This window comes from Pseudochaenichthys georgianus, chromosome 15 (assembly GCF_902827115.2).
Source record: "Pseudochaenichthys georgianus chromosome 15, fPseGeo1.2, whole genome shotgun sequence".
NCBI lineage: Eukaryota > Metazoa > Chordata > Actinopteri > Perciformes > Channichthyidae > Pseudochaenichthys > Pseudochaenichthys georgianus.
The window spans coordinates 35,413,303-35,440,515 of record NC_047517.1 but is presented as its reverse complement, the minus strand read 5'-3'; the positions used below and the strand labels follow the sequence as shown (position 1 = coordinate 35,440,515).

General features: G+C 42.8%; 1 protein-coding gene across 4 annotated transcripts in view; it reads right to left on the bottom strand.

Annotated features, from left to right (window-relative positions):
- wdpcp (WD repeat containing planar cell polarity effector) overlaps positions 1-27,213 on the bottom strand; it is a 99,102-nt gene that overhangs the window by 67,517 nt on the left and 4,372 nt on the right. For 3 of the 4 annotated variants that reach the window (XR_011644435.1, XM_071205577.1, XM_034100782.2), the window contains 2 exons: positions 8,669-8,753; positions 3,501-3,545 (listed from right to left, as the gene is read on the bottom strand). Coding sequence is in view for 3 of the 4 variants with exons in the window: in XM_071205577.1 (XP_071061678.1) it covers positions 3,501-3,545; positions 8,669-8,753 (130 nt within the window). In the remaining variant the exon portion in view is untranslated. Of the gene's footprint in view, positions 1-3,500; positions 3,546-8,668; positions 8,754-15,521; positions 15,628-27,213 lie in introns of all 4 variants that reach the window. The other variant, XM_034100783.2, reaches the window with a different exon arrangement.

Sequence of the window (27,213 nt, the reverse complement as noted above, 5' to 3'; positions counted from 1 at the left end):
GTGGATAATGAGGAACAGGAAACTAAGCTGCAGCTCAAACATCCCCCTTTAGCTTTGAGAGACCTTGTTGGCAAAGTGCAGCCGGTAACCGTGCCTCGTGGCCGGTGACGGTGTGGTGGCCGGCCGCTGGCAGGCAGAACACCTCCAGGATTAGTCTTAATCAGATAAGGGGGTGAGGGGCCAGACAGGCCCAGACATGGGCACCTGCTCTGGGGCTGGGTGGGGAGGGGGGAGGTTTGGCTGCAGGCGACCCTCGGAGCTGCTCCAATGAGCCTGGGTCTACCTCTAGTGGGGAGAGGGGGAACTTACATTTCAGAGAATAAACACACGCAAATGTTCAGAGAGAGAGAAGGATACACACTTCAGCTCATGGTCATTTTAATGATGCTGACTTATGCTCTTATGTACGAAGGTAAATACATAACCACAACATTTAAAATAAGAGCCAATATGGCTTCCACAGGATTGTAGCTGACATCCTCGTGGATTCATCTTCTTATTACAGACACATGCATTTCCTAACATTCGGTCTATATGCTGTAAAATGTATTATCTCTTGGATTTACACACGGCATCTATTGCACGTCTGTCCGTCCTGGGAGAGGGATCCCTCCTCTGTTGCTCTCCCTGAGGTTTCTCCCATTTTTCCCTTTAAACTGTGGGTTTTCTCCGGAAGTGTTTCCTTGTACGATGTGAGGGTCTAAGGACAGAGGGTCCTAAGGACAGAGGGTCTAAGGACAGAGCGTGTCGTATTGTCACACTGATATTCTGTACACACTGTGTTGTTGTATTTGCTGTAAAGTGTCTCTACTGTAGGCTATTTTTATTTTATGTACAGCACTTTGGCTCGACCAAAAATCGTTTATAAATGTGCTATATAAATAAAACTTGATTTGATTTGAATATAGAAATATATTAAAACTATTGTGAATCAAAAAAGTGATGAGAATGTGAATATAGGGTTTGTTACTATGTCTGTCTGTCTGTCAGCAGGTGTACGGTAACTGCTGGCCCGCTTTCCATTCAACTTGGTGGGAAGTGTAAAGCATGGGCCGAGGAAGAAACCATTTAATTTTAGAGCAGATCTGAAAAACAACACGTAACACGCTGTATGTTCCACTTATGGGCGGCCTCGGAGGTGCTCTGGAGGGCCCATCTGGTTACTTGTTTGTTCAGAAATAGTACGTTGTTTGGATAAATGCTCAAGATTATCAGGGACCTTAAATGTAATATCAACTGTGACAGAGGAAATGTAATAGAAGCTAAATATGGGGGCAGTATTTTGTTTTGAGCACACACGTAATCATACCTTTTGTTCGTATCTCCAGGATGAATGCCAAAGTCTTTTTTCAATATATCAAACGGTAATCTAATCGAATGTAATCTATATGCAATCCTATCATGACCTGAGCAATCGTTACAGCACTGAGTGAAAATGTTTTTGGATAGTGATTCTGCCCCGTCTCCCCCTCCTCCTCCCCCTCTCTTCCCTCCACTCTGATATCAAGCCACACTTTAGTAATCCTCCAAATGAAAGGATTTGGAGCGAGAGCATCGTCTCCCCACTGAAGATTGCAATGAAAGAGAAGGCAGCTTCTCAGATGAGAGAGAAGGGAGAAAACCCCGTGATGAGAGGGAGAGACATACTGTACACAATGTGAGAAAGAACAGAAATATACATGGTGGGAGAAAAAAACGAGGCAAGAGGAAGGATGAAAGAAAGGCGGGACATTTGAGACAAAAGCAAAAGCATGAAGACGTCACTAGAAAGAAACACTAACATGTTTTAAATTGAGTTGATGGGGAAGAAGAGACATGACAGAGGGATGTAATGTCTTTAAGAGAGAGAAGGAAAGCAAGAGAGGGGGTTATGCACTCTTACAGATATGCATGATACACCTTAAAGCACCTCACATCAATATTTTATTTAAAGAATGGATCAGATAATGAAAAGTGTTGCTTTTAGTGACAGTCTTTGAGCACATTGTTTTGCTTTTATGGCTCACATTTCACTGTTTTGGTGAAAAGTTTTAAAGAGTCATGAATCGTCCAGACACATGATCCTGTTAGCCAGGGGCGACTGGGACTAAAATCAGCCCCGGGCATCTCGACCGGCCCACTTCGGTACCACTAGTAAACTGTCAACGGGGGGGTGCTAGTGACTTATCCGACCGGCCTACATCGTCCGACCGACCCACTTCGGCATTCGTCCCAAACGTCCCGATGGCCAGTCCTCCACTGCTGTTAGCTAACATGTTTGTCATACTACCTATATAGGAATAATGATGCAGATTACACATTTCTAGTATTTTTTTTTTTAAAGGAAAATAGATAGTAATAACCCAATATTGAACCCATACTTTATTTAAAAATGTACTAATCCTTGTATATAAAAAGGAAGACACATTATTTTAGCTATAATTGAAGAGTGCCAAGTTAAGAGTTATTTGGGCGTGGTGGCGAAGTCCATAGGGACTTGGCTTGGCAGCTGGAAGGTCACCAGTTTCAAGTCACCGGAAAGACCAAGTGCTACCGAGGTGTCCCTGAGCAAGGCACCGTCGTTCCCTACACTGCCCCCCGGGCGCCGTACATAATGGCAGCCCACTGCTCCTAACACTAGGATGGGTCAAATGCAGAGAACCATTTCGTTACATGGTACCTGTACTACGTAATGACAATAGTTCTATCTATCTATCTATTTGAATATGCTTGACTTGCCGATTATCAGTACAAATGAAGTCCGCCGAGTTTCATTTTCAAGGTCTTTCAAACCGATGATGACAGTCTGATTTGCTACCTTTCACAGGTCGCTCGGTGGAAATCTCAAAAGGCTTCAAGATGCATAATTTTTCACGAAGAAAATGACTACACACAAAGTCAAAAAAAGCAAACTAAGAGACAGCTCGACCCTACCGGTGCTCGGGCCGCGGGGAGCGATCCGAGCGATGTGAGCACTTCCTGATGTAAGGGAAGCCTATAGGCCGAGGCAATATGAGGCCGGACTACATGGGCCTCTTGCTATGTGATCTAGACGAAGTCAACAGTTTAGTTTCCATATCGCTGTGTGGCAAAGACCCCGGGTCAACAGCAACATAGGGAGTGTGAGAGATAGAACAGGGAGGCCTAATAACGTGCACGTATGTGTGTGTGTGTGTGTGTGTGTGTGTGTGTGTGTGTGTGTGTGTGTGTGTGTGTGTGTGTGTGTGTGTGTGTGTGTGTGTGTGTGTGTGTGTGTGTGTGTGTGTGTGTGTGTGTATATAGGGCTTTAGGGTGCAAATCCTACATACTAATAGCCTCTGTGTGGACAAGTGTATCTGTGGCAAGACTTTAAAATGCGCAGGAGCAATAATTTGTGCGTCTGTGTGTGTGTTCAGCTTATGGCAGCGTGGGAGGCAGCAGAAAGCCCTTCTTCATATATAAGGAATCACATACATTCCAAAAACAAGACAAATGCAACTTATCTTAAACACAAACAGACATCCAATATAAACACTATTTACCTGGCTCTCCTTTATCGTAGTACTGATAGGTGCCAATATCTGTATCTGTAGGGGGGGGGGGGAGAGGGAGAGAGAGAGGGAGAGAGGGAGATGAACATCTAGCTGTCAGGGAAAAGCAGAAGACAGATCAGCAATTTCGCACCGTGGGATAAACAATCGCTATCAGCCAGTGGCCTGTCCCGTCTGCCAGCACCACAGTTTAGATAAGACCCTGTGAGGGGGGGGGGGGGGGGGGAGGGGGGGGGGCCAAGGGGGGGTCCGAGCCCAGGATGGAGGGGGAGGCAGAGGGGTATTAATAAAGACAGGAGTGTGCCTTAACCCATCCCACCTGAGGGACAGACTGATTTACACACATGCAACATATACATTAAAAAGTCGACACACACAGCAGGCAGATACGGAAAACATATGAGCAACACACACATAGCAGGCACACACACTAGTAGACACACACACACACACACACACACACACACACACACACCACACACACACACACACACACACACACACACACACACACACACACACAACACACACACACACACACACCACACACACACACACCACACACACACACACACACCACACACACCACACACACACACACACAAACTGCTGAGGCGGAGCCTTTTTGTCAGTGTTATTCCTGCAGGCCCAGAACCATAAGCAGCCAGACTCAGATTCGCACAACACATCGTTTCTTTATCGCTGCACTGCTGCTGCTCCTGAGGCCAGGTCACACTCTACAACAGGACAGCTGATGGCACACACACAAACACACTCACCACTATAACTAATGGCTTGATGACACTTTTTCCAATTCTGACAAGGATAGTGATTTTGTAACCTTGAGTATCTGCCAATATCAGCCTGACACTTTTTGTCTATGAAACAATGACTAAAGCATTTAAAGGAAAGCACTTGCGTTGAAAGCATGATGTCTCAGTCTGTGTGAAGTTAGGCCGAACTCAATTCGTTTGACTGACATCTTTTAAGACATATAAAAAGCGTCTTGAAAGATAATTACCATCTGATATGGTTTGTTCACTTACTAAGTAAAAACAACTAAATGACAAATCTATCTACTTCTTCCTAATTGAAGAAACATGAATCTATGAGAGTGCAGATACTTTTTATTTGATATAAATGAATGTACGAGAGTCAATAAGATATATATTACAGGTGGAGGAAGTCCATGCTAAGTGTATATGCACTGGAGCCGTACCATTTTGATATCACACTTCTGGAAGTTGAATATTAAACTTTCATTGGCTTTCAACATACTCAAAATCATATTTGTGTTTTCAATTTCCACAGTGAAAGTCAAATGTCAAACTGCTCGTAAACCAACGTCTAACTGAAATTCTAGTGTCTAAACTAATCCTAAAGCTAAACTAGTTTCCTGTGGAAGTAAGAACAAACAAAACCCTTCTTTTACATTATAGTTGTGGTTTTCTGTGAGGCTGCTTAATGTCCAACATTAGAAAACCTTATAGTTGTAATAGATGTCTGCTTTGGTGTGCAGCTGTCCAGACGTGATGGACGCATGTAGGACATACAAATAGAAAATATTTGTTTCCTAGCATTGAGCAGCAGATGCTGCTTTTAGGAATCCATATGATTGTTTTTGAGGTGGATGTATATGATGTAAGCACGGTGGTGATAGGGAGCGTCACACCTCAGTGACCAGGCCTCTCCGCGCAGATGTATCCCTCCACATTTATTTCCAAGATAGCACAAGACACACACAGCGGGAGAAAACAAACAAATAAGGATATGTCACCATCACCTGGGATGTACCTTTGTGTACACAAACACACACACAGTCTGCCACTGAGAGACACTATCTGGGTCTAAGGCTCAGCAGACTGTGAAAGACAAGACAGAATGAAAGGAAGGAGAAAACAAGAAAATGGAGAAACAGAGCATTCCCGTCTGACAGAAGAGATGGACTGATAGGTGGCGGGCGGAAAGACGCAGAAAAACTGAAGACAAGTCAAACTTACGCCACACTCTTCCTCACAGGGACATTGCTGGCCGGTATTGTTTCTCAATGTCTGCACGATGGTGATGTATGTGGTGTGTGGCATTAAATTACCATAACTGAGCAATTTGCACACAATATGTTATTTAAGTATGTGTCTTTATTCAGGGATGCAAACTCATCAGGTATGAAAAAGGTGACAAGGATCCGACCCCCCCCACCCCACGGAATATCGGCTTTAAAATTAAGAATAACAGAGGATTTAACAGTCAGAACAACTAAAGCAGCAGTGTTAATAATAACAGAAACGCTAAAGAGTCACATCTAATAGAAATATATAAAAGCATTTATTTTAATTGTGTAGCAGTCAGTTTATAATTTTGGCAGCACTGTTGAGCATTTTGAAAATGTATTTTCATGCCTCTGTGCAAGGCTTAGTCTTTCTATCTTTATAGCCAGTGGTGTAAAGTGACTAAGTTCATAAACTCAAGTACTATACTTGGGTACAATTTTGAGATACTTGTACTTTATTTAAGTAATTCAATGTCTTGCTACTTTGTTCTTCTTCTCCTCTACAGTTCAGAGGTAAATGGTGTACCTTTACGCCACTACATGTATTAATACCTTTAGTTACTTTACAGATGTGGATGAATGATGTGAAATATAATCAAGTGTTGAATCAGACTTTAGTTCCACCTGGAGTAAATCCACAAGCTACCCTGCAGTCTACAAAGTCATTCAGACTAGCTGCACCTTTACCAGCTTTGAGAACACTTTCATGATCAATCATTATAAAACATATCATATATATTATTCTGACATGGACCAATCTGCACAACGACTACTTTTACTGTCGCTACTTTCACTATATGTTGATGATAATACTTGTATACTTTTACTTGAGGAACATTTTGAATGCAGGACTTTTACTGTAACAGAGTATTCCTACACTCTGGTACTTGGTACTTGGTACCTGAGTACTTCTACTTTTACTCAAGTACAAGATCCGAGTACTTCTACTTTTAATGTCGCTACTTTAACTATATTTTGATGATAATACTTTTGTACTTTTATTTGAGGAACATTTTGATTGCAGGATTGTTCCTACACTCGGGTACTTCTACTTTGACTCAAACCTGAGTACAAAATTTGAGTATTTATACTTTTACTAAAGTACAAGATCTAAGTACTTCTACTTTTACTCTAGTATAATATCTGAGTACTTCTACTTGTAATCAAGTACAATATCTGAGTGCTTCTACTTTTACTCAAGCACAAGATCTGAGTACTTCTACTTTTACTCTAGTACAATATCTGAGTACTTCTACTTTTACTCAAGCACAAGATCTATACTTATACCACCTCTGTTTATAGCCTATGAAAAAAAACTATTAGAAAACGAAGGCTAAAGCTAACGTTAGCAGATAGTGACAATGTATGCTAGCTAGCCAGCTCAACGATAATATTGCGACAGAAACCCTTTTCAGTGCACATCACGCTCTGCCGCTCCGACAGGGAGCTCTGCTCTGAACACCTGAACGGCCCGTTTTAACAGCTGTTCACCAGCGGTCCAGTCTGTGCCACAGTGACTCCGGACCACACAGTTAATATTAACGAACGCACCCGTAGGTAATGTAGCTGCTGAAGCTAGACCATCATCGCGGCCGCAGATTACTCCGGGTTACTCAGACCCCCCCCCCCCCCATCCCATACCCCAAAAATATTTGTATTGCAGATCTACATGAATCACACACACGACCTATTTTGGATTCAAAATTTCGCTGAAAGGTGACAAGTTTGCATCCCTGTTATTACTGTTCGTGTTGAAAGGAAATAAAATTGCTCATGCTAAAGTAGCTGTTCTTCTTGAATATAATCTTAAATATATGAATCATACACACCACTCTTCAAGAGGACCGAGGCAAATACTGCTGTATATTCCTAAAAATGTAATATTATGAAGTCTTCTGACGGCTTTCCAGGTAGTGTTGGTTGGATCTGAATAATACGTTTGAAAATGAAAATAAATCTGTAGCGCACATTATCTCTGCTTTTGGCTTTAAGTTTCTTACGTTAAAGTGGACCTATCATGCTATATTTGAATAATATATTGTAGGGCCATACCTATATAAAACATGTCTGCGAAGTTTTTTTTTCAAAATACCAAACAGATCCTGCATTTGAGCCATGCCTCATTTGGCTCCATTTGCTGTATTCCAGCCCTGTTTTTGCAAGGGCTGAATCTGTGAGACCTACAGGCCTGGCATATGTACTACAGCGTCTCCAGCGCTTTCGAACAGCAATGGCCGTGGCTGTCTCCTCCTGATAGGTGGAGAGTTGCCCATATAGGCGGAGTTCCTTGTTTCTGACGTCAGAGATATTTCAAATCTGTATCAGATCCGTTGCAGCCCCGTTTTTAGAGATTTGGGTATGGAGGAAAAGAGAGAGGGTTGTATTTTCTGACACTTGGTGAGTTCCCTGACACACCGGGGACACGTATTCATGTATAAAAGACGTATAAAAGTGCATTTTGCATGATAGGTCCCCTTTAAGCTCTGATGTCCTTTAGTTGTATGTTTATTACTGTTTGAGTACATCAAGAGTAGAGAAAAACATTTGCCAATAAATCTGATTTTAATTAAAGATTAGCTTGTAATCTTAATGTATAGTTTTTTTTTGCTAATGATAGTTTTATACTTGATCCAAACATGCTCCCCTGCAGCACTCATTGCTACACAAGTTGAACACATGTTTATTGTTTCCTTGTCAACAGGTGTGGAACGGTTGCATGCCTTTGTCAACATTAGTCCATGTGTGTGGTCTCGTTGTTAGGGTTAGGTTAGGGGCTAACCCTAACTAGTTGCTTGTGGTTATGCTAACCAATCACACTTTAAACAACATACAACGTGGTAATGTGGTAAAAACAACATAAAGAATGTCATGTTTAATGCAACACACACAGAACAATTTTTCTAGAGAGCAAAGAGAAAGTGGAAAAAGACAAGAGTGAGAATTGGTGTTGACTGAGAGTTAGATTGATAGAGTAGATACAGGTGAGGTGGGGAGAAGGTGTGAAAACAAAGTGAGTGATGACAGAGAGAGCAAGAGCAAGACGGAGAGAGGAGAGAAAGACACAGAGAGAGGACGATAGAGACAGATTGAACATGCTGATAAGTGCTACCTTTGACTTGGAGTGAGCTCTTGGTGGACCACAAGTGCAGCTCAGCCAGGCAAAACGCCATCTGATGGAGGAGTGTAACCCGAGTCTGCAGGGAGGGACGGTGAGAAACAGCACAGATGAAAGAAGAAGAAAGAGCCAAACACAACCACAGATGCATATCTTGACGAGGCAACATAATAGATTGACATAAATAGGCCTAAGGGTCAAACAAAGTATGCATGAAGGCACACATGCACAGACGGATGACAGGCGGCTTCTACCTGGCAAAATCTGCCATTTTCTATAGGAGGTAGTACAATGAATATTAGAGACGACAAAGCACCGATCTCTCTGAGAGAACACGTGTTAACGGTGAAGGTTGAAAAGATCCTCAAATGACCAGATGTTAACACAAAGGTTTGTAATCATCAGTGCTGAATATTTACTCACATTAAAACCGACATATAAAAAGGTGAAACATGACGAAACCTGCACACATGCTGCTCTATCCTTCATGTGACATAAGTGAATGAGAGTAGATGAAGTAAAATGTCACATGGTTGAAGTACTTCTGTGTGAAAATGGCCAGATACAAGTGCAATCCAGTGTTACTTAAGCCTGGAAATAAATAAATGCTGCAGCTTCTCAGTTTCAAAAGCCTGTAAATGTGAACAGGACTAGTTAACAGTGTTCGAGACATAGTAACGTTGCACTTTAACCTGTTACAATAATGTAATTGACAGAAGTTCAGTAAGCTTTAGATTTGTTTCTCATATATACATTTGATGAGAGTATCCTATGTTGTGCATACTTTAGATTGATGTTTTGCCTCTGTATAGTGCTGATAAGGTGTAGAAATCAATACATAGAATTCTTTCTCCTAGGATTCAACTCTAGTAATTACGTACAACAGTATTGGTAATGGGAACACAAATTATCAGATTGTATTAATGAAAGAAAAGAGAGATAAGTTGATCCATGATTATCCTTTTGTTCCCTTTGAACACATTTTTGAGTGACACAGTAGTATTTTAGTGCTTTCCTTACAGTGTTTCAAATAACACCTTTTTGCATATTTTGGAGCAGCACTTCCTGAACCTGCATAACTAGTGCGATAGAATGTCAGTAGGTGTTACTCTACAGGTAAGACTGCACATTTTGACCTAAAAACAAGTTTACAGAAAGGCAGACAGACATGCACATGAACTCAGACTGACACTGAGACGAGGTCACGGCAGCCACGTTTGCAGCTTCATTCACACGCCACAGGTGAGCGGTGACGGACACACACTTTGGAGCCGACAGCTGAGACAAAGCAGGCAGCATTTCTCAAATCAGCTAATGAACACAGCTCCCTCCGTCTTTATTACACATTTTATTCTACAGTCTGTTAACTTCTGTTCCTGGGGGCTTTAGCTTCTTCTGTGGGGTTTATTGATGGTTTGTTATTGAATGTGGATGACGTATTTTGATCTGACTGTGTGAGTGGTAGGAGAGTATTGAACAGCTTATGATGTTTCAGTGATAGGGAAGAATTTCCTACTGTGGAATCAATACCAAATCAATTACAACTGGTATTACAACTGTTGCTTTATAAGTATAACATGTTGTACAGAATATTACTGAATAACCGATTCTACTGCATGAATTACCACAACTACACTTGTTAAAGCATTACAGACCCCAGGTAGAATAGCCAATGCTCATACTACTGTTTACGAGGATCCCAGTAAAGTAAACTATTGCTGCTATTAATCATTGTACTTTAACTCGAACTACTGCGACTACTTCTTGTACAAATTCTTGAAGTGTTACAATTATCAGTAGACATTTTAAGAAATACATATTTTCTCCAGTAAAACACAGAAACATAATAGTGTATAGGGAGTTCCACAGGGCTCTATTTTGGGGCCCTTGCTCTTTTTATTATATGTAAACAATATTTGTAATCAGATGCAGTCATCATATGTATGCTAATGACACTATTGTATACTCATGTGCTCCTTCTCTGGATATGGCCATTTCCAATTTAAAAACTGATTTTATCACGCTACAGCATGCACTTATTGATTCGAAACTGCTATTGAACAGTGAGAAAACGAAAGCAATGCTCTTTGCTCCCAAGTCAGCGTCCTCTTGACTTTCCATTGACACCCTTGATGGTGTCTTCGTAGAGTTTGTCGATACATACACATATTTGGGCTTTTGGTTGGACAGAAATCTGAACTTCAAACACCATATTGAAGTTCTAACAAAGAAATTGAAATGCACTCTTGGCTTCCTTGAAAGACTTAAATGTTGTTTTTCAACTTCTTCCCGTAAAAGGTTGGTCTCTGGCTTATTCCTGTCCCAGCTGGACTACGGTGATACAATCTATAGATTTGCCTGTCCCACTGTTTTGGCCAAACTTGACCCACTCTACCATGCTGCACTGCGATATATATCAAATGCACCCTATAGGACTCATATTTGCAAACTGTATAGCCTAACTGGATGGTCCTCACTTACTATGCGTAGGATGCAGCATTGGTTTTTATTAATGTATAAAGCCATTTTAGGAAAGCTTCCACTGTACATATGTGCCAGATTTGCCCCAGTTTGTGACTCTTACAACCTCAGACCCAGTGCCTGGATACGGTTCCAGGTACCTGCCGTGCAGACTGAGGCTGGCAAAAAGGAGTCTTTTCATTATGGTCCTTGGTCTTGGAATGACCTTCAATCACGCCTTAAACTGACGGGACTTGTACCTATAGCCTGTTTTAAATTGAAGTTGTCCGAGGTCCTTACCACCAGCTGCTCTTGCAGTAATAAGTAGTACCTTTCTTATACTGTCCCAAATGTGCAAAATGTAGTGACTGCTTTTCGTCGTTTTTTTGTTTACTTAGTTGTGTTCTCTGTATTTTATATGTCTGTGTTATGTGTAACGTTGCTGCCTTCTTGGCCAGGTCAGAATTGTAAATGACATTTTATCTCAATGCTTTTTATCTGGTTGAATAAAGGTTAAATACAAATATAGTGAAGTGAACAAAATGTGGTTTTAAGTAGATTCTCAATTTTACCAATAGTCACTTGTAGTTAGCTTGACTTTATCTATCTTTTTTATGTTCTATATGCTACAGTTATAATAATGGGAAGATAAGCCTAGCATTTCTTAGATCCCATATCATCGTCATCTGCTCCATAGTTTCTCTTGGAATAAAACCACATTGTACATTTATATAATCTGTTCAATATTTCATATTCCATCCGTCATATATTTATGTATATATAATACCTTGTTAAATTCAACATGTATATTTGGCACTTTCTTGTTTATTTCTAGTCTTTGAATTGTTATTGTACAATACCATGTCTTTTTATGCTGCTACAACGCAAACATTTCCCTAATTGGGATCAATAAAGTACTATCTTATCTTATCTTATACGAACAGTAACTGGGTTAGCTTAGGCAAATTTCCGATTCAACATTTTCTTTAAACTGCATTAATTAAGACACTTTCTGAGGTTTGAGTTCAGGTTTTGGGAAACTGTAAAGAAGTTTATTTTACCAAAACAAACCCATCCTTTAACACATTTTTCTCGATTGTGTGTGTGAAGTTTTTTGCCACATTAAGAAAAGATACATTTTGATATTGTTATGTAGCGGTAGATCTTTAAAAAAATGCCACTAAGTTAACCACATGCTACATGGGAAGGACACAGAAGCACAGACTGTCTGTAAAAGGCAGCTAAAGGTGGAGCAGTACTGCTGTGTGGACCATTCATTTCTCTATCTGTGCAGCTAATGCTCTCTCTCTCTCTCTCTCTTACTTTCTCTCGTTAACGCTGAGAGGGGACTCTCTCTTATCTCTCCCCTCTGCACCTCATGGTGTGAAAAAAAAATCTCATTTTGACACTCAAACCCCAAAACTACAAGTCCCAACAAAAATACACACAGATAACACCGGCTGCCATGGAAACGCTGGGGCTAGCTTGGCTTGGCAGCGGCGGCGTAATGAGTTTACCGACATAAGAGGATTCTTTTATCCTCTCATAACCAGTCAGCCCTTTTGGAGGTAGAACCTCATTTCAGGCAGCTTTCCTTTAGTTATTGCCCGTCTGGCTAACCTATAGGTTCTTGAGACCTTGTTCTGCTGTCGGGGTTTTAGGGAATTTACGGCAAAAGAAAAGAAAACAAGGGGGGCTGACATTGATACAGAAAAACAGGAGTAAATAGGTGAGTGTGTGGTGGACAGGAATGATGTGTGTGTCCATGAGCCTTGTGGCCACATGAGTGTCAGGTCAGGAAACAGAGAGAGAAGGTGAGACATCAACAAAGAGAGGGTTTGTTCAGGATGAGGTGTTCTTAAATTGAATGAAGCTAAATGGTGACTTAAGATCAGTCCATTTCTGTTGATCTTCTATTCTGTCCCACCCAACACATCAGCATATTTCTTTAATGACTTCCCACTCTAGTCTGTGTACATGCAAAGCCACGCAAACATGTATCGCTCCAGCATTAAAGGTGGGGTAGGTAAGTTTCAGAAACCGGCTCGAGATACACTTTTTGTTATATTCCATGGAATGCTCTTAACATCCCGATAGCAATGAATATCTGAAGTGCTTTGACAAAAAATCTATAAAAAAAATGTCATTTGTGGAAGCCGTGGTACTGTAAAAAGTACAACCTCATTGGGCGTGCCGTCATTGGGCGTGCATTGTGCGTTCATGTGTGTTGGAGGAGGTGCTCTGTAAGGAAGTCTGAAGGAAGGGGCGGATTCCTTTCGGCTGTGTACTTTCAAATTCTAGTGCACTCGAGCTGGTTTCTGAAACGTACCTACCGCACCTTTAACTTCATGAATGCATTAAAAACAAGTTATGAATGGTTGGCTACCACCCTTTTTTGAACTGTTCCCAGAATAAAAAGCAGATGGTGAAACTTTTATTTTGGTGCTGATCTCTGGAACAAACTACCTGATGACCGGGGGTGTGTCACAGCCTTTTCTCTTACATTTGGTCACTGTATTTGTGTGTCTTTCTGTTTGAGGCTGTGTCGAATGTTTTTTTTTAATGTTTTTTCTAATACATTTATTTCTCTTTTTTTTGTTTACTTATTATAATCTTATGTAAATTACTCTGTATGTTGAATCTAGCACATATCAAGTTAACTTTGAGCAAAATTTGCTCTATGAATTAAAATCGACCTTTCCTTTCCCTAACGAACACACAAGGGCTAGAAACAGCCACTCACTCCTCTGTGAGATCCTGCCGTTCATACAGTCAACGCCCGACAAGTTTCTAAAGAATGGCGATGAACCAATATCTTGCTGTTCATGTTCAATTTTGCACACTTTACTAAGAGTCCACAAATAACATGAAGGGATTTGTTCCATGACAACTTCCATTGGAGTACAGTAGTATATCAAATACTTATCACTGCTACTTACAAATGAGCAGTATGTTAATCACATACATATCGCTGTGAATAGGATCACCTGAGATTTAGCAATATTTACTTTGGCATCAGGTGTTATAAAAACACTTTGCTGAAAGCTACAAGACAGGTATAGTGACTACCCTCAAAAGATGACATGCACACACAATCCGTGTGACACACACACACACACACACACACACACACACACACACACACACACACACACACACACACACACACACACACACACACACACACACACACACACACACACACACACACACACACACACACACACACACACACACACACACACACACACACACACACACACGTGTACACACACACACGTGTACACACACGTGTACACACACACACGTGTACACACACACACACACACACACACACACACACACAGGTCCTGGACAGCTGCCACACTCATTCTGATTTCTGGCTGAGGTTGCTGTGGGTTACCTGTGCCCCCGCAGAGCTTTGTGGGGGTGTACAGAGCTCTGTGTGAGGGGTGAGGGGGGGTCTAGGTTATTGTATGCTGTCTTTACTCTAGTAAAGAGGCTGCTTTAACATCAAAGGAGAGGAGGTAAAACACACGACTCCTCTTTCAAAGACAGTCCACAGGAACTACGACCTTGTCTGCTCTCTGCTTCTCTCTATGCTCTTCTTTCCCTCTGCCCTCCGGGTGTCAGAGAGAGAGAGAGAGAGAGTGTGTGTGTGTGTGTGTGTGTGTGTGTGTGTGTGTGTGTGTGTGTGTGTGTGTGTGTGTGTGTGTGTGTGTGTGTGTGTGTGTGTGTGTGCGTGCGTGCGTGCGTGCGTGCGTGTGTGTGTGCGTGCGTGTGTGTGTAGATAAACAACAAGAAAGTCGCTTTGTATGAGTGTGCTTGGATAGGTGTGTGTGCCTGTTTGTGTGCCAGCGACAGAACTTATAGTAAATATTAATGTTGGACTAATACCTAAGACCTTCAGAGTGACAGAGAAACAATGGAAGTCTTTCTTTGATAGCTGGCTAGCAGCCATGCCGCTCTCAGCACCCACAACTTCAACAGACAGTTATAAAGGCTAACAGACAGTGTGCTCTGAGTGTAAACATGGAGAGAACAGGACCGGCTACAGGGAAGGTTTGAATCTCACTGATGACCTTTCCACATCCTCTCCCTGGTGGAGGAATGAAATGTCTGACCTTTTTACAATATATATAGTATAATAACACCATCAGAATCCATCCAGCATCACTGTTTGCAACAAATTTGACCTATTAAACGGGAGGCGGACATCATGTCTCCTCCGACGTTATATTAGTCTTTTTTGGAAAACAGCATTATCAGAACCAAATAGAATCAGAAGTCAGAAATCATAAGAAAAAACAAAATACACACTTGTGTGCCAAAGAGAGATGTCAAGCATCATGAACCAGTGGTTGGTGGGTAACTGTTGGGTACTTACAGTAATGTAGCTTACGTTGCTACAGATGTGAGGTCATTAATACATGAGTTCAAGTTTGGCCATCACCCGAGGGTCTGAACGACCACGGTGCAGATCTGGAGCTCCACTGAAACAAGACAGAGAGAGAGAGAGAGAGAGAGAGAGAGAGAGAGAGAGAGAGAGAGAAGGCCGAAATGAAGGCAGGTTCACAGACATTTAGTTTGACATCTCAAGAATCCTTTCTCACAGGTATGCACTCTCTTTTTTCACACACACACACACACACACACACACAGCTGTCAGCCAGTGCAGTGGTTCCAAAAGAGTGATGTGGTCAATTACAGGGTTAAAGAGCTGCCGTAGGGTGACTGACACAAGGCCATCACAGCCTCTTTCTCAGCTGCCACACACACCACACACACACACACACACACACACACACACACACACACACACACACACACACACACACACACACACACACACACACACACACACACACACACACACACACACACACACACACACACACACACACACACACACACACACACACACACACACACACACACACACACACACACACACACACACACACACAACACACACACACACACACACACACACACACACACACACACACACACACACACACACACACACACACACACACACACACCGTCATTACACATCTCAAACACACACTCCTCCTGGCTGTAGATGTGTCAGTTTTAACTTCCGTTTTCCTCTTCTGTCTGCCTTCACTTATCATCCCTCTACCTTCTTGTCCCGTGCTTGTTATCTTTTTCTCTCTTCTTTCTTGTCCCCCATGTTTTCCTGAGGTTCCTCCTATTAGAAATGCATTAAGCTTCCTGACCCCGACTGCAAGCCTTCGCTCTCTTTCCACCCATTTGTACTCTCCTTATTCTTTGTCTCGTCTTTTTTAAAAGACATTATTTCAGAATGTCTGATTTTTGCTTTCTGTCTTGCAGTTTTTACTCTACTCTTTATTGTCTCATCTCTCTAAGTCTTACCCCCCCCCCCTTTATCTCTTGCAGACACTCTCTCGGCTACTGCCTGGTCTAGTTTTGGCTCTCGGAGAGAAACTCGGCGAACATGGAGAACATACAAAGCAACCAGAAGATATCTATATATAGAGAGAGAGATAGGTCGAGTGCGAGTGTGTAATTGTGACATATTTTCTAATCTGAGGTGCCGAGGAGTTGCTGCCAAGTCTCAGTCTGACTGCATATACACATACACTCAGGTATTCAGTAAACACACTCAGGCACTGAAGTCCAATCTTTAAAACTTCTGATATGTGAGTCGGTCACAAACGTATGCATGGAGAGGCACACACACAACTCTCCTATCTTTGAACCGTGTGATACCTGAGGAAATGTACACATGCACACATTTACATACATATGAAACGGTGCACACACTCACACACACTCTTATCTTCAGTGTATCCTTGAGGGAGAAGTCCTCCAGCTTCCAGTGTCATATCAGAGCAAAGAAAGGTGGACAAACTCTGAAAACAGCATGCCTCTGAAGAAGCAGTGAGATAATGAGGAGGGAAACCCCGGATAAAACAAAGAGTCAAATCCCTGGAAGCAGTCTCATGGATATAACAGGAAGGATGTGACCTCTGAGAGGACAGATTAAAGGCATGTCTTATTACAATAACCTTATACTGATAATACTGCAAACATAACAAGTGTTCTTCACTCGTGCAATTAGGTTAAAAACCTCGTCACAAAATTTGGAAAGCGCAACATATATTTCTTGACTCCTTTAATATTATAATGTGCCTCGATGTGTTTGATGGATACTCATGTTAGCCTGTATTTATATCCTCCCGCACCCTCCGCTCTTCGTCCGTAGGACTTCTCACCGTCCCAAGCTCTCGCCTCAAAACCATGGGTGCTCGAGCTTTCAGCTGCTCGGCTCCCAGACTCTGGAACACCCTGCCACGACGCATCCGACAGTCATTTTCTTTATAATCTGTACCCTGTGTGCTTTTGTGTCCTTTTGTGTCCTTTTGTGTGCTTTTGTGTCCTTTTGTGTCCTTTTGTGTCTTTTTGTAGTCCATTTCCTGTTGTTTGTCTTGTCTTACCCCGGCTGATACTTCGCTAAATCCACTGTTTTAATTTGTAAGGTAAAATTGTAAATTGTAAATCTGTAACCCTGTAAGGTGTCCTTGGGTGTTATGAAAGGCTCCCCCCAAAATAAATGTATTATTATTATTATTTGTTTACATTATAGCAAAAAGGCAATATTAGAAGTATTTCTAATCAGTTCCTGTTGATGAGTCTTTCGTTGACACTTTAGAAACTCCTATAATGAAAGCATGATACAAAAACAACTCCGTATAATACATGAGCTTTTTCTTTACTATTCTATATCCACTGGCTATACAAATGCAACAAGGGAAATGTGGATTTTGGATTTGTACAAATGATACGCTTGCAACCTTTTTTCAGTGATTACTTTTTACAAATGACTGGAGGAAGATGACGTTCCCCTTTAATCTGACCTTCTGAGCTCTGATTGGACAATCATTTCACCAAAAAGGGGAGAAAGCTGTCAACCGGCCATACACACATTGTTCTGTGGTGCACTGTGGGGTAATACACATTGTAAAGTCTACGCCTAACTCGTGGGGCTTAGTCATGTTCTTGTCAACTTGTCCTCTCTTCCCCACAGTCTGTCCGTCTCTCAGTCACTCTCCTCCAGTGATTCTGTCAAGGACCTAAGGCGGTACTGAACTCGACCCGCTGAGAAGAGAAGAAGAGGGGACAGACCGAAAACTATTTTCTTCAGAGTTAGTAAGTGCTGTGAAGCCTGCCGGCAAAGCACACGCACACACGCACAAACGCGCACACACACACGCACACACACACATACGCACACACACACGCACACCTTATCAACTGTCCCATTACAAGACAAGGAGTTTGGTGCGGGACAGTGGAGGCTGGGCAAAGTGGCGCCAGGGAGCAGGCTTTCTTTCACACACTTACATCAACACACACAAACACTAACACACACACACACACACATTACAGAGTCCCACAGGAGCCTATTCAGCTGTCGGCAAAAGAAGACTAGAGGTGATTGACAGGAGGAATAAAATGAGGTATTCAACAGAGGTGACAGGTACAGTCACTCTGTTTGCATGTGTGTGTGTGTGTGTGTGTGTGTGTGTGTGTGTGTGTGTGTGTGTGTGTGTGTGTGTGTGTGTGTGTGTGTGTGTGTGTGTGTGTGTGTGTGTGTGTGTGTGTTTTACATGTCCATCAGCAGGAAAATGGAGCTCAAGTGACATGACCGTTGGGCAAGTCTCTTTAGCGAGTGATGAGTGTGTGTGGAAGTGTGTGTGTGTGTGTGTGGTCTAGCATTACTATACTTGTGGGGACCTACATCTGTTTACACAGTCACGTGTGGGGACTCGCCTCCCTTATGGGGACAAATTGGAGGTCCCCATAAGGGGGATCATTAATTTTAGGGTGAAGACTTGGTTAGGGTTAGGATTAGGGTAAGGGTTAGGGTTAGGCATGTGTTGGTTATGGTTAAGGTTAGGATAAGTCTCCAGGAAATGCATGTAAGTCAATGTAATGTCCCCTGAAGTGATGTATACATGGTGTGTGTCTGTGTGTGTGTGTGTGTGTGTGTGTGTGTGTGTGTGTGTGTGTGTGTGTGTGTGTGTGTGTGTGTGTGTGTGTGTGTGTGTGTGTGTGTGTGCGCACTGGAGCACGCACATGTCTAGGTTTGGAGGGCATGTGCAGGTGAGGAGTTGAAGAGTTCACGTGTCCAGAAGAAATGGACCAAACGAGACCTTTGCCCCATAATGAACACTTAAAAACTGCAAACTTAAAAACGCTCAATTGAAAAACTTACAAAAATGATCAGTCCATGAAAGAATTCTGAAAAACTCTATAGGGAAGAAATGTAATAATATTTTCTATTTGGATTCAAATGTTCTCAATGTAAGTGTTCATTGTGATGTATTTCAATGTTAGAACATAGTAAAAGCTGCACATGAAAATGGTTGGTTGAATGTGGCGTTTTAAACTTCCTTATGTATCCATCCGACAGTTCATTACTAAAAAAGATTCAGTTTACTATCATTGAAGCATCCATTGCTCAAATTCTTAAAACGTGTTCTGCCTAAAATGAATAAAATGGTAAATCAATTATCCAAATATTTACATATGAACTTCCTGTTGGTGAAGGTCTTCATTTCTTAAAGCTAAGTGCTTATTTACCTTCTTAAAAGTGAGATCATATCCACGAGATAAGCACGGTGGCTGCAATAAAGCAGACCTTTGAAATAACAGTATCTCTTCCCATCCGTCTTCTTTCATAAATGTGTGAATATATTTATTTAAATGAGAGAAAATAGTTTACATTTGTGTTAACCGAGGGAGGGAGCGTGAACATAATCTGATTTGTACTAGTTCATTGAAAGTAGGATATCAATTCAGCAGCCGAATAATGGAGAATGTAATAATCTTACCGTCTCAGTGTGTGACAAAGAGAGGGAGAGAAAGACGGACACAGGGTGACGGAGAGATGAGTGGAAGCTCTTCTAAGCAGATGTGTAAACGTCATTAGAGGAGGTAATGGAGGGAGGAAGGTGGGGGGGGGGAATCTACTCCAGCAGAGGTATTTACCCAACGCCTGGAGCAGAAACGCAAACACAGCGGCAGTAATGACTGAGGGGCCGGGAAAGACGGAGAAAAAGAGACGTTTAGTGAGGAATCAGGTCATGATTAGGCAGGAAACGTGTTGGGAAAGACAAAAATGTTGGCAAAATGTAATAACAATCCAAGATTCCCACATTCAGACCACTAAACCTGCGATGGTTGTCTTTCCCTGTTCAGCTAATAGGCCTAATCCTGGCAAGTGGTTCACTAAAACAACGCCCAAGGGCAGGACAGACAATACTTCCAGGGCAGCGGCACAATATCTGGCCGACTTCAAAGGGATTCTCGGGGACTCTGAGGCTCTCCGGTGTCGTCCCCCGCCACAGCGAAGGTGACGCGTGTCACACTGACCGCGGTGGTTTTTGTTTATGTTGTTCTTTTAAAGCCGTTTGGTGGCATGTTGTTCGACCCTCACCTCCTGAGCACACACGCGCGTATACAAAAGGTAAACACACAAACAAATACGCTGAAGGAATTGTGGACAGACACATGCACGAAACAGACTGAATATATAGCCCAGAAACTAGACATTTAAAACAGATTTGGCCAGAAGAAGAATTAAACGTTCGTTTAGTGGACATCCCACTGTGGTCACATGACGGGGATATTACGGTTAAAAGTGGATTGTTTTACAGTCAAGAAAAGGGTATTGAACTCAGTCCACTCAGTGGTTCAATTGAAGAGGTGTAGACTGTGATTGTGTTGAGCTTATTTTTCATGATCCAATCCCATAGTGCTAATCCAACCCCAGAATAACCTCGTTGTCTACTTCTATATTGTGACGTTTTTAATTCCAGCTTGAAAGAGGCTTATTGTGCACTCGACACTGTTCCTACTAAAACCTGCACACACACTTTAATGCCAACTGTTGCAGCATCTGCTCGGTAACGTGTCTACCTTTGTCGATGCATTTTATTTTCCACTCAACATCAGACTATACCCAAGGTCAGGCGATTCATAAGATAAGATATACTTTATCGATCCCAACTTGGGACGTTTTTTTGTAACGTAAACAAAATTCACACACACACACACACACACACACACACACACACACACACACACACACACACACACACACACACACACACACACACACACACACACACACACACACACACACACACACACACACACACACACACACACACACACACACACACACACACACACACACACACACACACACACACACACACACACACACACACACACACACACACACACACACACACACACACACACACACACACACACACACACACACACACCTGTCAATGGCTCAGGAAGTAAGGTTCTTTTGAAAGTTGCTGTCAGATGCACAGGGCGAGATGGACCCTGGCTAAACGAAAGGTCACGATGAACGTCCCCTAGACTTCTCAGGGGTTTTATTTGCCCGTCACACACTCACACACATGCTGTCCGTCACCTCTCAGATGAGGCCATGACACCTTGGACATCTCTCAGCAGGCAGTGCGTCCCCCCCCCCCCCCCTCTTTGACAGGTTGACATGGCACAGAGCGCTCAGACCAAGAAGTTTGTTCCCTCTGCGGTGACCTCAGAGATGGACACCAGTGTCATATCTCCCTCCGCTGCAGTACGCTCAAGTCAATAAGTTCCAGAGTCTACTCTCAGATTGGCAGTTGTCTATCACACTTCGTGAGGGTAATATGACCTTAAGTTAGGAAGTTGGGTTGTCAAACGTACAATGTTCGTCTTTCGGGGACTGCATTGGAGTTAATGGTGATTTAAAATATGTTTATGACAGTGGCTAACAATCACTTAAAATGTGCAGGACACATTTTTTTGTATAGTCAAAAATTCTCAAGGCATTAAAAAAGCAAAACATTTAATTTGAGAAGTTGCAAATGTTAGATATTTTACAACAAGTAACATTTATCTTCTGTCGGTCAACTCGTTTCAGAACAAATCGATAACCCTAATTTTCTCTGGATAAAACCTTAACTTCATCCTATTACTGGTAACATGAGAGGAGACATGTTTAGTGGTTTGAATAGTATGTGCGATTACTGTAAACCAACAGAAACATAAGTAGCCATGTTGGAAAAAGAGATGTGGGATTTAACACATGAACTGGATAGCCAGTAAAACACAGAGTGAACATATTTCACAAGAACTATCTCAACCGAATAAATTAGTTTCATCAAACCTGTTCAGTGAAAGCTATACGAGGATTATCCAGATAGCTACATTGTCTCTGCATAGACATGTTACGAGTGTAATAACCTCATGCTAACCTACATGTAATGTTTTGATAACACAGTTTCCACAGTCACAGCACAGGCAGGAACGGATTCAGTGCTCCTCATTGCTTACTACCGTTAAACCAATTGCAATAACAGAACACATGCTGCTGATTGCCTTTAAGTGTTAAGTCCTCTTTACTATCAAAACCAGCTGAGCTGAAGAACCAAATACGCACATTTGCATGCTTGTACAGTACACACACACACACACACACACACACACACACAAATACAAACACCCATCTGGCTATTCTCCATCTGTCAGAAAGCCCAAACACACAGGTGTGCATGAAAACAGCCCTGCCCAATATTCTTCCTTTGAGAGTACAGTCATTGTGGAACTGGTCTGTCCAGACTTAGACGTTCGCCCCGAAGAAGTTCCTTGTTACCTTCACTTTGTCACACACACACACACACACACACACACACACACACACACACACACACACACACACACACACACACACACACACACACACACACACACACACACACACACACACACACACACACACACACACACACACACACACACACACACACACACACACACACACACACACACACACACACACACACACACACACACACACACACACACACACACACACACACACACACACACACGGAAGAAGGGGGAATTCTCCAACGCTGATGTCTGCTGTGTATTCAGGACAATAGTAGGGCTCTGCCTCTACCGCTGGGTCAAGTCATGTCTTGTCAGACGCTGTATCCTCTTTCCATTGAGCCTGACGGTTACAAGTACCACAGGGGCCTGCACTGGGCCCCCGTGTTAAACACATTCACCCTGCAGATAGACCTGTCTGACGTGAAGAGAACCGGCTCGTCTTTCACATCAAACGACCATACAGCCTAACCCTGCACCTACAATTTAGACGAATGGTGAAGAAGAAAAAAGAAAAAAAACACGATATAAATAACTTAGAAATGTATTTCAGCCAACACATTCTCCTTAGTTTCTTGTATTCAATGCTCTCTCACCCATCAATGTACAACCTATCAATCATACTTCATTAGTCAAAGGGAGAATACCTTAGCTGCTGTGATCTGATTTCTTACTCTTGTTTCTTGCAATGCTGCCAAGTTGAATCAATACTTTTAACACAGCGGAGTCATGCCCAAAGACTTAATCACCCATAAAGCCATCTGTACAGTAAGTCATCTTCATTAGAGGCTCTGTGTGACAAGCACTTGAGAGCAGTTAAAACAACATCTCCTATTAAAATCATCTGAGAGAGGGAAGTGATTTTGACGGATGAAGTGCAACTGCCTGTTTAAAAGCCCACGTGTTGCCATTGTTACATTCACACCTTACAGACTGCACTAAAGCTGATCAGACAAGACACGTTTATGTTTTTAAAGTATGTAAAGTGGTCCGAGTGAGCAATGAATACAAATAATTTGGACATAACACATGATCGTCCTCCAATCAGAAGTCGATGTGTCCTTGGGCAAGATAATTAACCCCAAATTGACATGACTGTTGGTGTGTGAATGTTAGTTTCCCTGAGCCATGTGGCAGCCTCTACCTCTGCATGAACATGTGTGAATGCTGACTTGTCAAAGACTGGGAAAGTGCTAATGCACTCCATTTATTAATGAATACGTCCAAGCACCAATCAGATACTAGTAGGCCTAAACAACTCTCACTTGCTACCTGCCTTGATGTCACACATACATAAATAAAAACCACCATCAGCCGCGAGAAGCTCTTTCTGTGTGATGACGATCAGAGACAGTGTAGATGAGTTTAGTGTGTGACCGCTGTGACACATTTCCCACCAATGTGTGACGGGCCCCTCACCCTCTCCCGTGCACATGTACATAAGCTTAACGTCGTCTGGGCGGGCCGATCCCGCCGGCTCACTGTCGGCACGGCAACCAGCGCTATCCTGGCTAACATCTGCCGCACGACCCGGGGCCACTCAGAAAGGGCCCTTAATCCCCACACAGCCATGTTGTGGGGGAAAACATTCTTTCCTTTTAGTGAGTGCAGACAAACAGGGACGAGCGGTGCTGCTGGTAACTTGCAGGCGGCCGGCCTCTTGGAAGGACGGTGATTTTTTTGTTGGTTACGTGCCCCCCCCCCCCCCCAATTGTGCGGGGGCCCATTATGCTGCTGTGCAGAGGCGTGTGACCGCCAGCATCGGCAGCAAGTTGCTGTGACTGGTCCAGTTGGATGGATTTGGGTTTTGAGGTTAATGAAAGGTGTTGAGGTTGGTGTGGGTCAGGGGGGTTTGTCGGCCAGCCTTGTTATGCTAAAACAACAGTTGCATTGATCAAAACGTGCACCACCTTCCACCCTGGCTGTGCATCCAGGACACTGTTGCTGCCGCATTGTCGGTCATCCTTCAGTGAGTTTTAAAAAAAAGTGTGTTTGTTGATGTCTACAGCAGAGAGGATGGAGAGGGAGGAGAGATGCAGAACATGTGGCAGTTTGGTGCCCCCTTGTGGAAGATACTGTAGAAGCACACAAACTTACGCCAAACAATATTGGCATATTAAGACCCTCAGAAACTCACACCAAGAACTATTAAAGATCACAACAAGACAAGTTAACACATCTTCTCCTGTCTGAAACAAGCCGAGCCTTAATCCTTCATCATCAGACACAGCTCCATCAATCAGTCCATCAACTGCTGTGAAAGATGTATTTGTCTTAATAGTAGTTGATTCCATCAAAGCCATTTCACGGACCATTTCCCTATGCAAACAGCGAGGGTGGAAGAGTGTGGTTGAGGCTCCCTCACAGGAGAAAACACTGTGTGTATAGTATGAGATTTAGGCTGCGGCCCCACGAGGATGAATTCGGTCGTTTGCGTTACTGTTTAGTGTCATATAGACCGTTCGGCCACACGAGGACGACCGAATATGGCACTAAACGACTGAGGAAACGACAACGGGTCCCAAGGTGGATAGAAATGCATACGCCACTCTCTGGGGGGTCAAACAGCTCCGTGTGTGCGCCCTATACGGACATTTTCAGATCACTGATAGTGATTGCGCAATAGCCCCGCCTCTCCCCACCTCTTCTGCTCACCTCCGTTTACCCCGCGCCAGTGCTGAAGTGTTTCGCCACCAACAACAACAACAACAATGGCGGATCGCAGAGTTGCTATCGTGCTCCGGACGCTATTGACCATGCTACAGTTGTTTGTGCAACATCTACAGCAATAATGATGAGGCAATAGCCCCGCCTCTCCCCACCTCTGCTGCTCACCCCCACGTCAAAGTAAACTGCATCCTGAATTCAGATTATTTATCTTTCTCTCGATATGGACCTAAACGCGAGTGAAGTCTAATCTGACAGGACGGAGACACGCAGCTGTGCTCACCTACAGCTCCTCCCGCTGCAGCAAAACACACACTTCAAGTCAGATCATCACCCTTAGCTATTTTAATTACCTCTCAAACTCCCTAAACTAGTTATAAATATGTTTATTTTTTACTGTCGGCCTGGTCACTCATTACTGGATCAGCTGCTGCATGAGACAGACACTGACGCTGTCCGAAGAGAGGGAGGAAAAAGAGAGGCTCCGTGTATTTTATCATTATATTATATAGAGTCGTTATTCATTTGTTTGAAAGCTCAATAAATAACAAAGAAGACCTTTGACCGGCACTTTTATAATTTTGTCCGGAAGATTTCAACTTTAATACACGCGAAAAACTCTGCCCGGTTCCCTCGGCCCCCACCGCGGAGAATAAACAGAAGGGCAACCCTGACAACCACGCTTCTTCGCTGCTTTTGTGGAGGAAGTTACAGCGCCACGTAGAGGCTCCTGCATATGTACTGCAGCTTCTCCAGCGGTTGGAGCTAAACGGAGCGGTCTCGTGTGGACAGACACTATCCGGATAATTATTGCATGTGGACGGAAGCCGTTTGCGATTGCGTTTGCGTTAATCCTATGCGTTTAGCCGTTTTCGTCCTCGTGGGGCCGCAGCCTTAATTGAATAGTTCTGCATCAGTGCCAGGAAGTTAGTTGGTGTGTTTGCAGAGGTCTGTGTTCTCTCTGATTGAGGGCTTGGTTGTCTTTTTTCCCCTGAAGCAAGCCAATACTTGGCTCGAAACAAAGTCCTTCTCAGCTTTCAATCACAGACAATCAGCGAGAGAGAAACTCACAGAGGTAGTAGGTACATCAAGGCAGATTGGAAACAGTCGTACGCCTCCAGGCCGCGTCCTAAAAGTGCCAGAGCAGCACAATAACAACAGCTCAAATGGATCTGCAGGCTATTTCTGGAAGCAAGCAATTCAGGATATCTCAGCTCAGAGACAGAACATGTCCTGCGTTGATTGTAAAAAAAAAGAATAGGACTGGAAAATATATTTTGTAAGCCATCGAGTTATTAAAAAATGTGCAACTTTGGTGATACAGGAATTAAACAAAAAACCAGCTCACAACATTTGACAATGTAGGAAACATGTTCCCACTTAAAGTAGGTATGCAATTCTTTTCCACGTGACATGACCGTTTCAGATAGATCACGCTTTTCTTACCACAAAAGCTGAAAGGACACAAATTAAAACGAAAGCTGCATTAATAAATGAACTTTCAGAGGGGAAAAAAAATTCTGCAGTGAATTATTTTAACAGCGTGAATGCCATCACGTTCAGATATTGGTTTCTCAGTTTTTTCCTTTTCCCTGTTTTCTCCTCAAGCACTTTCAAGTGTGAGCAAGCAATCATACATTGAGGGCGGTGGTGGCGAAGTCCAT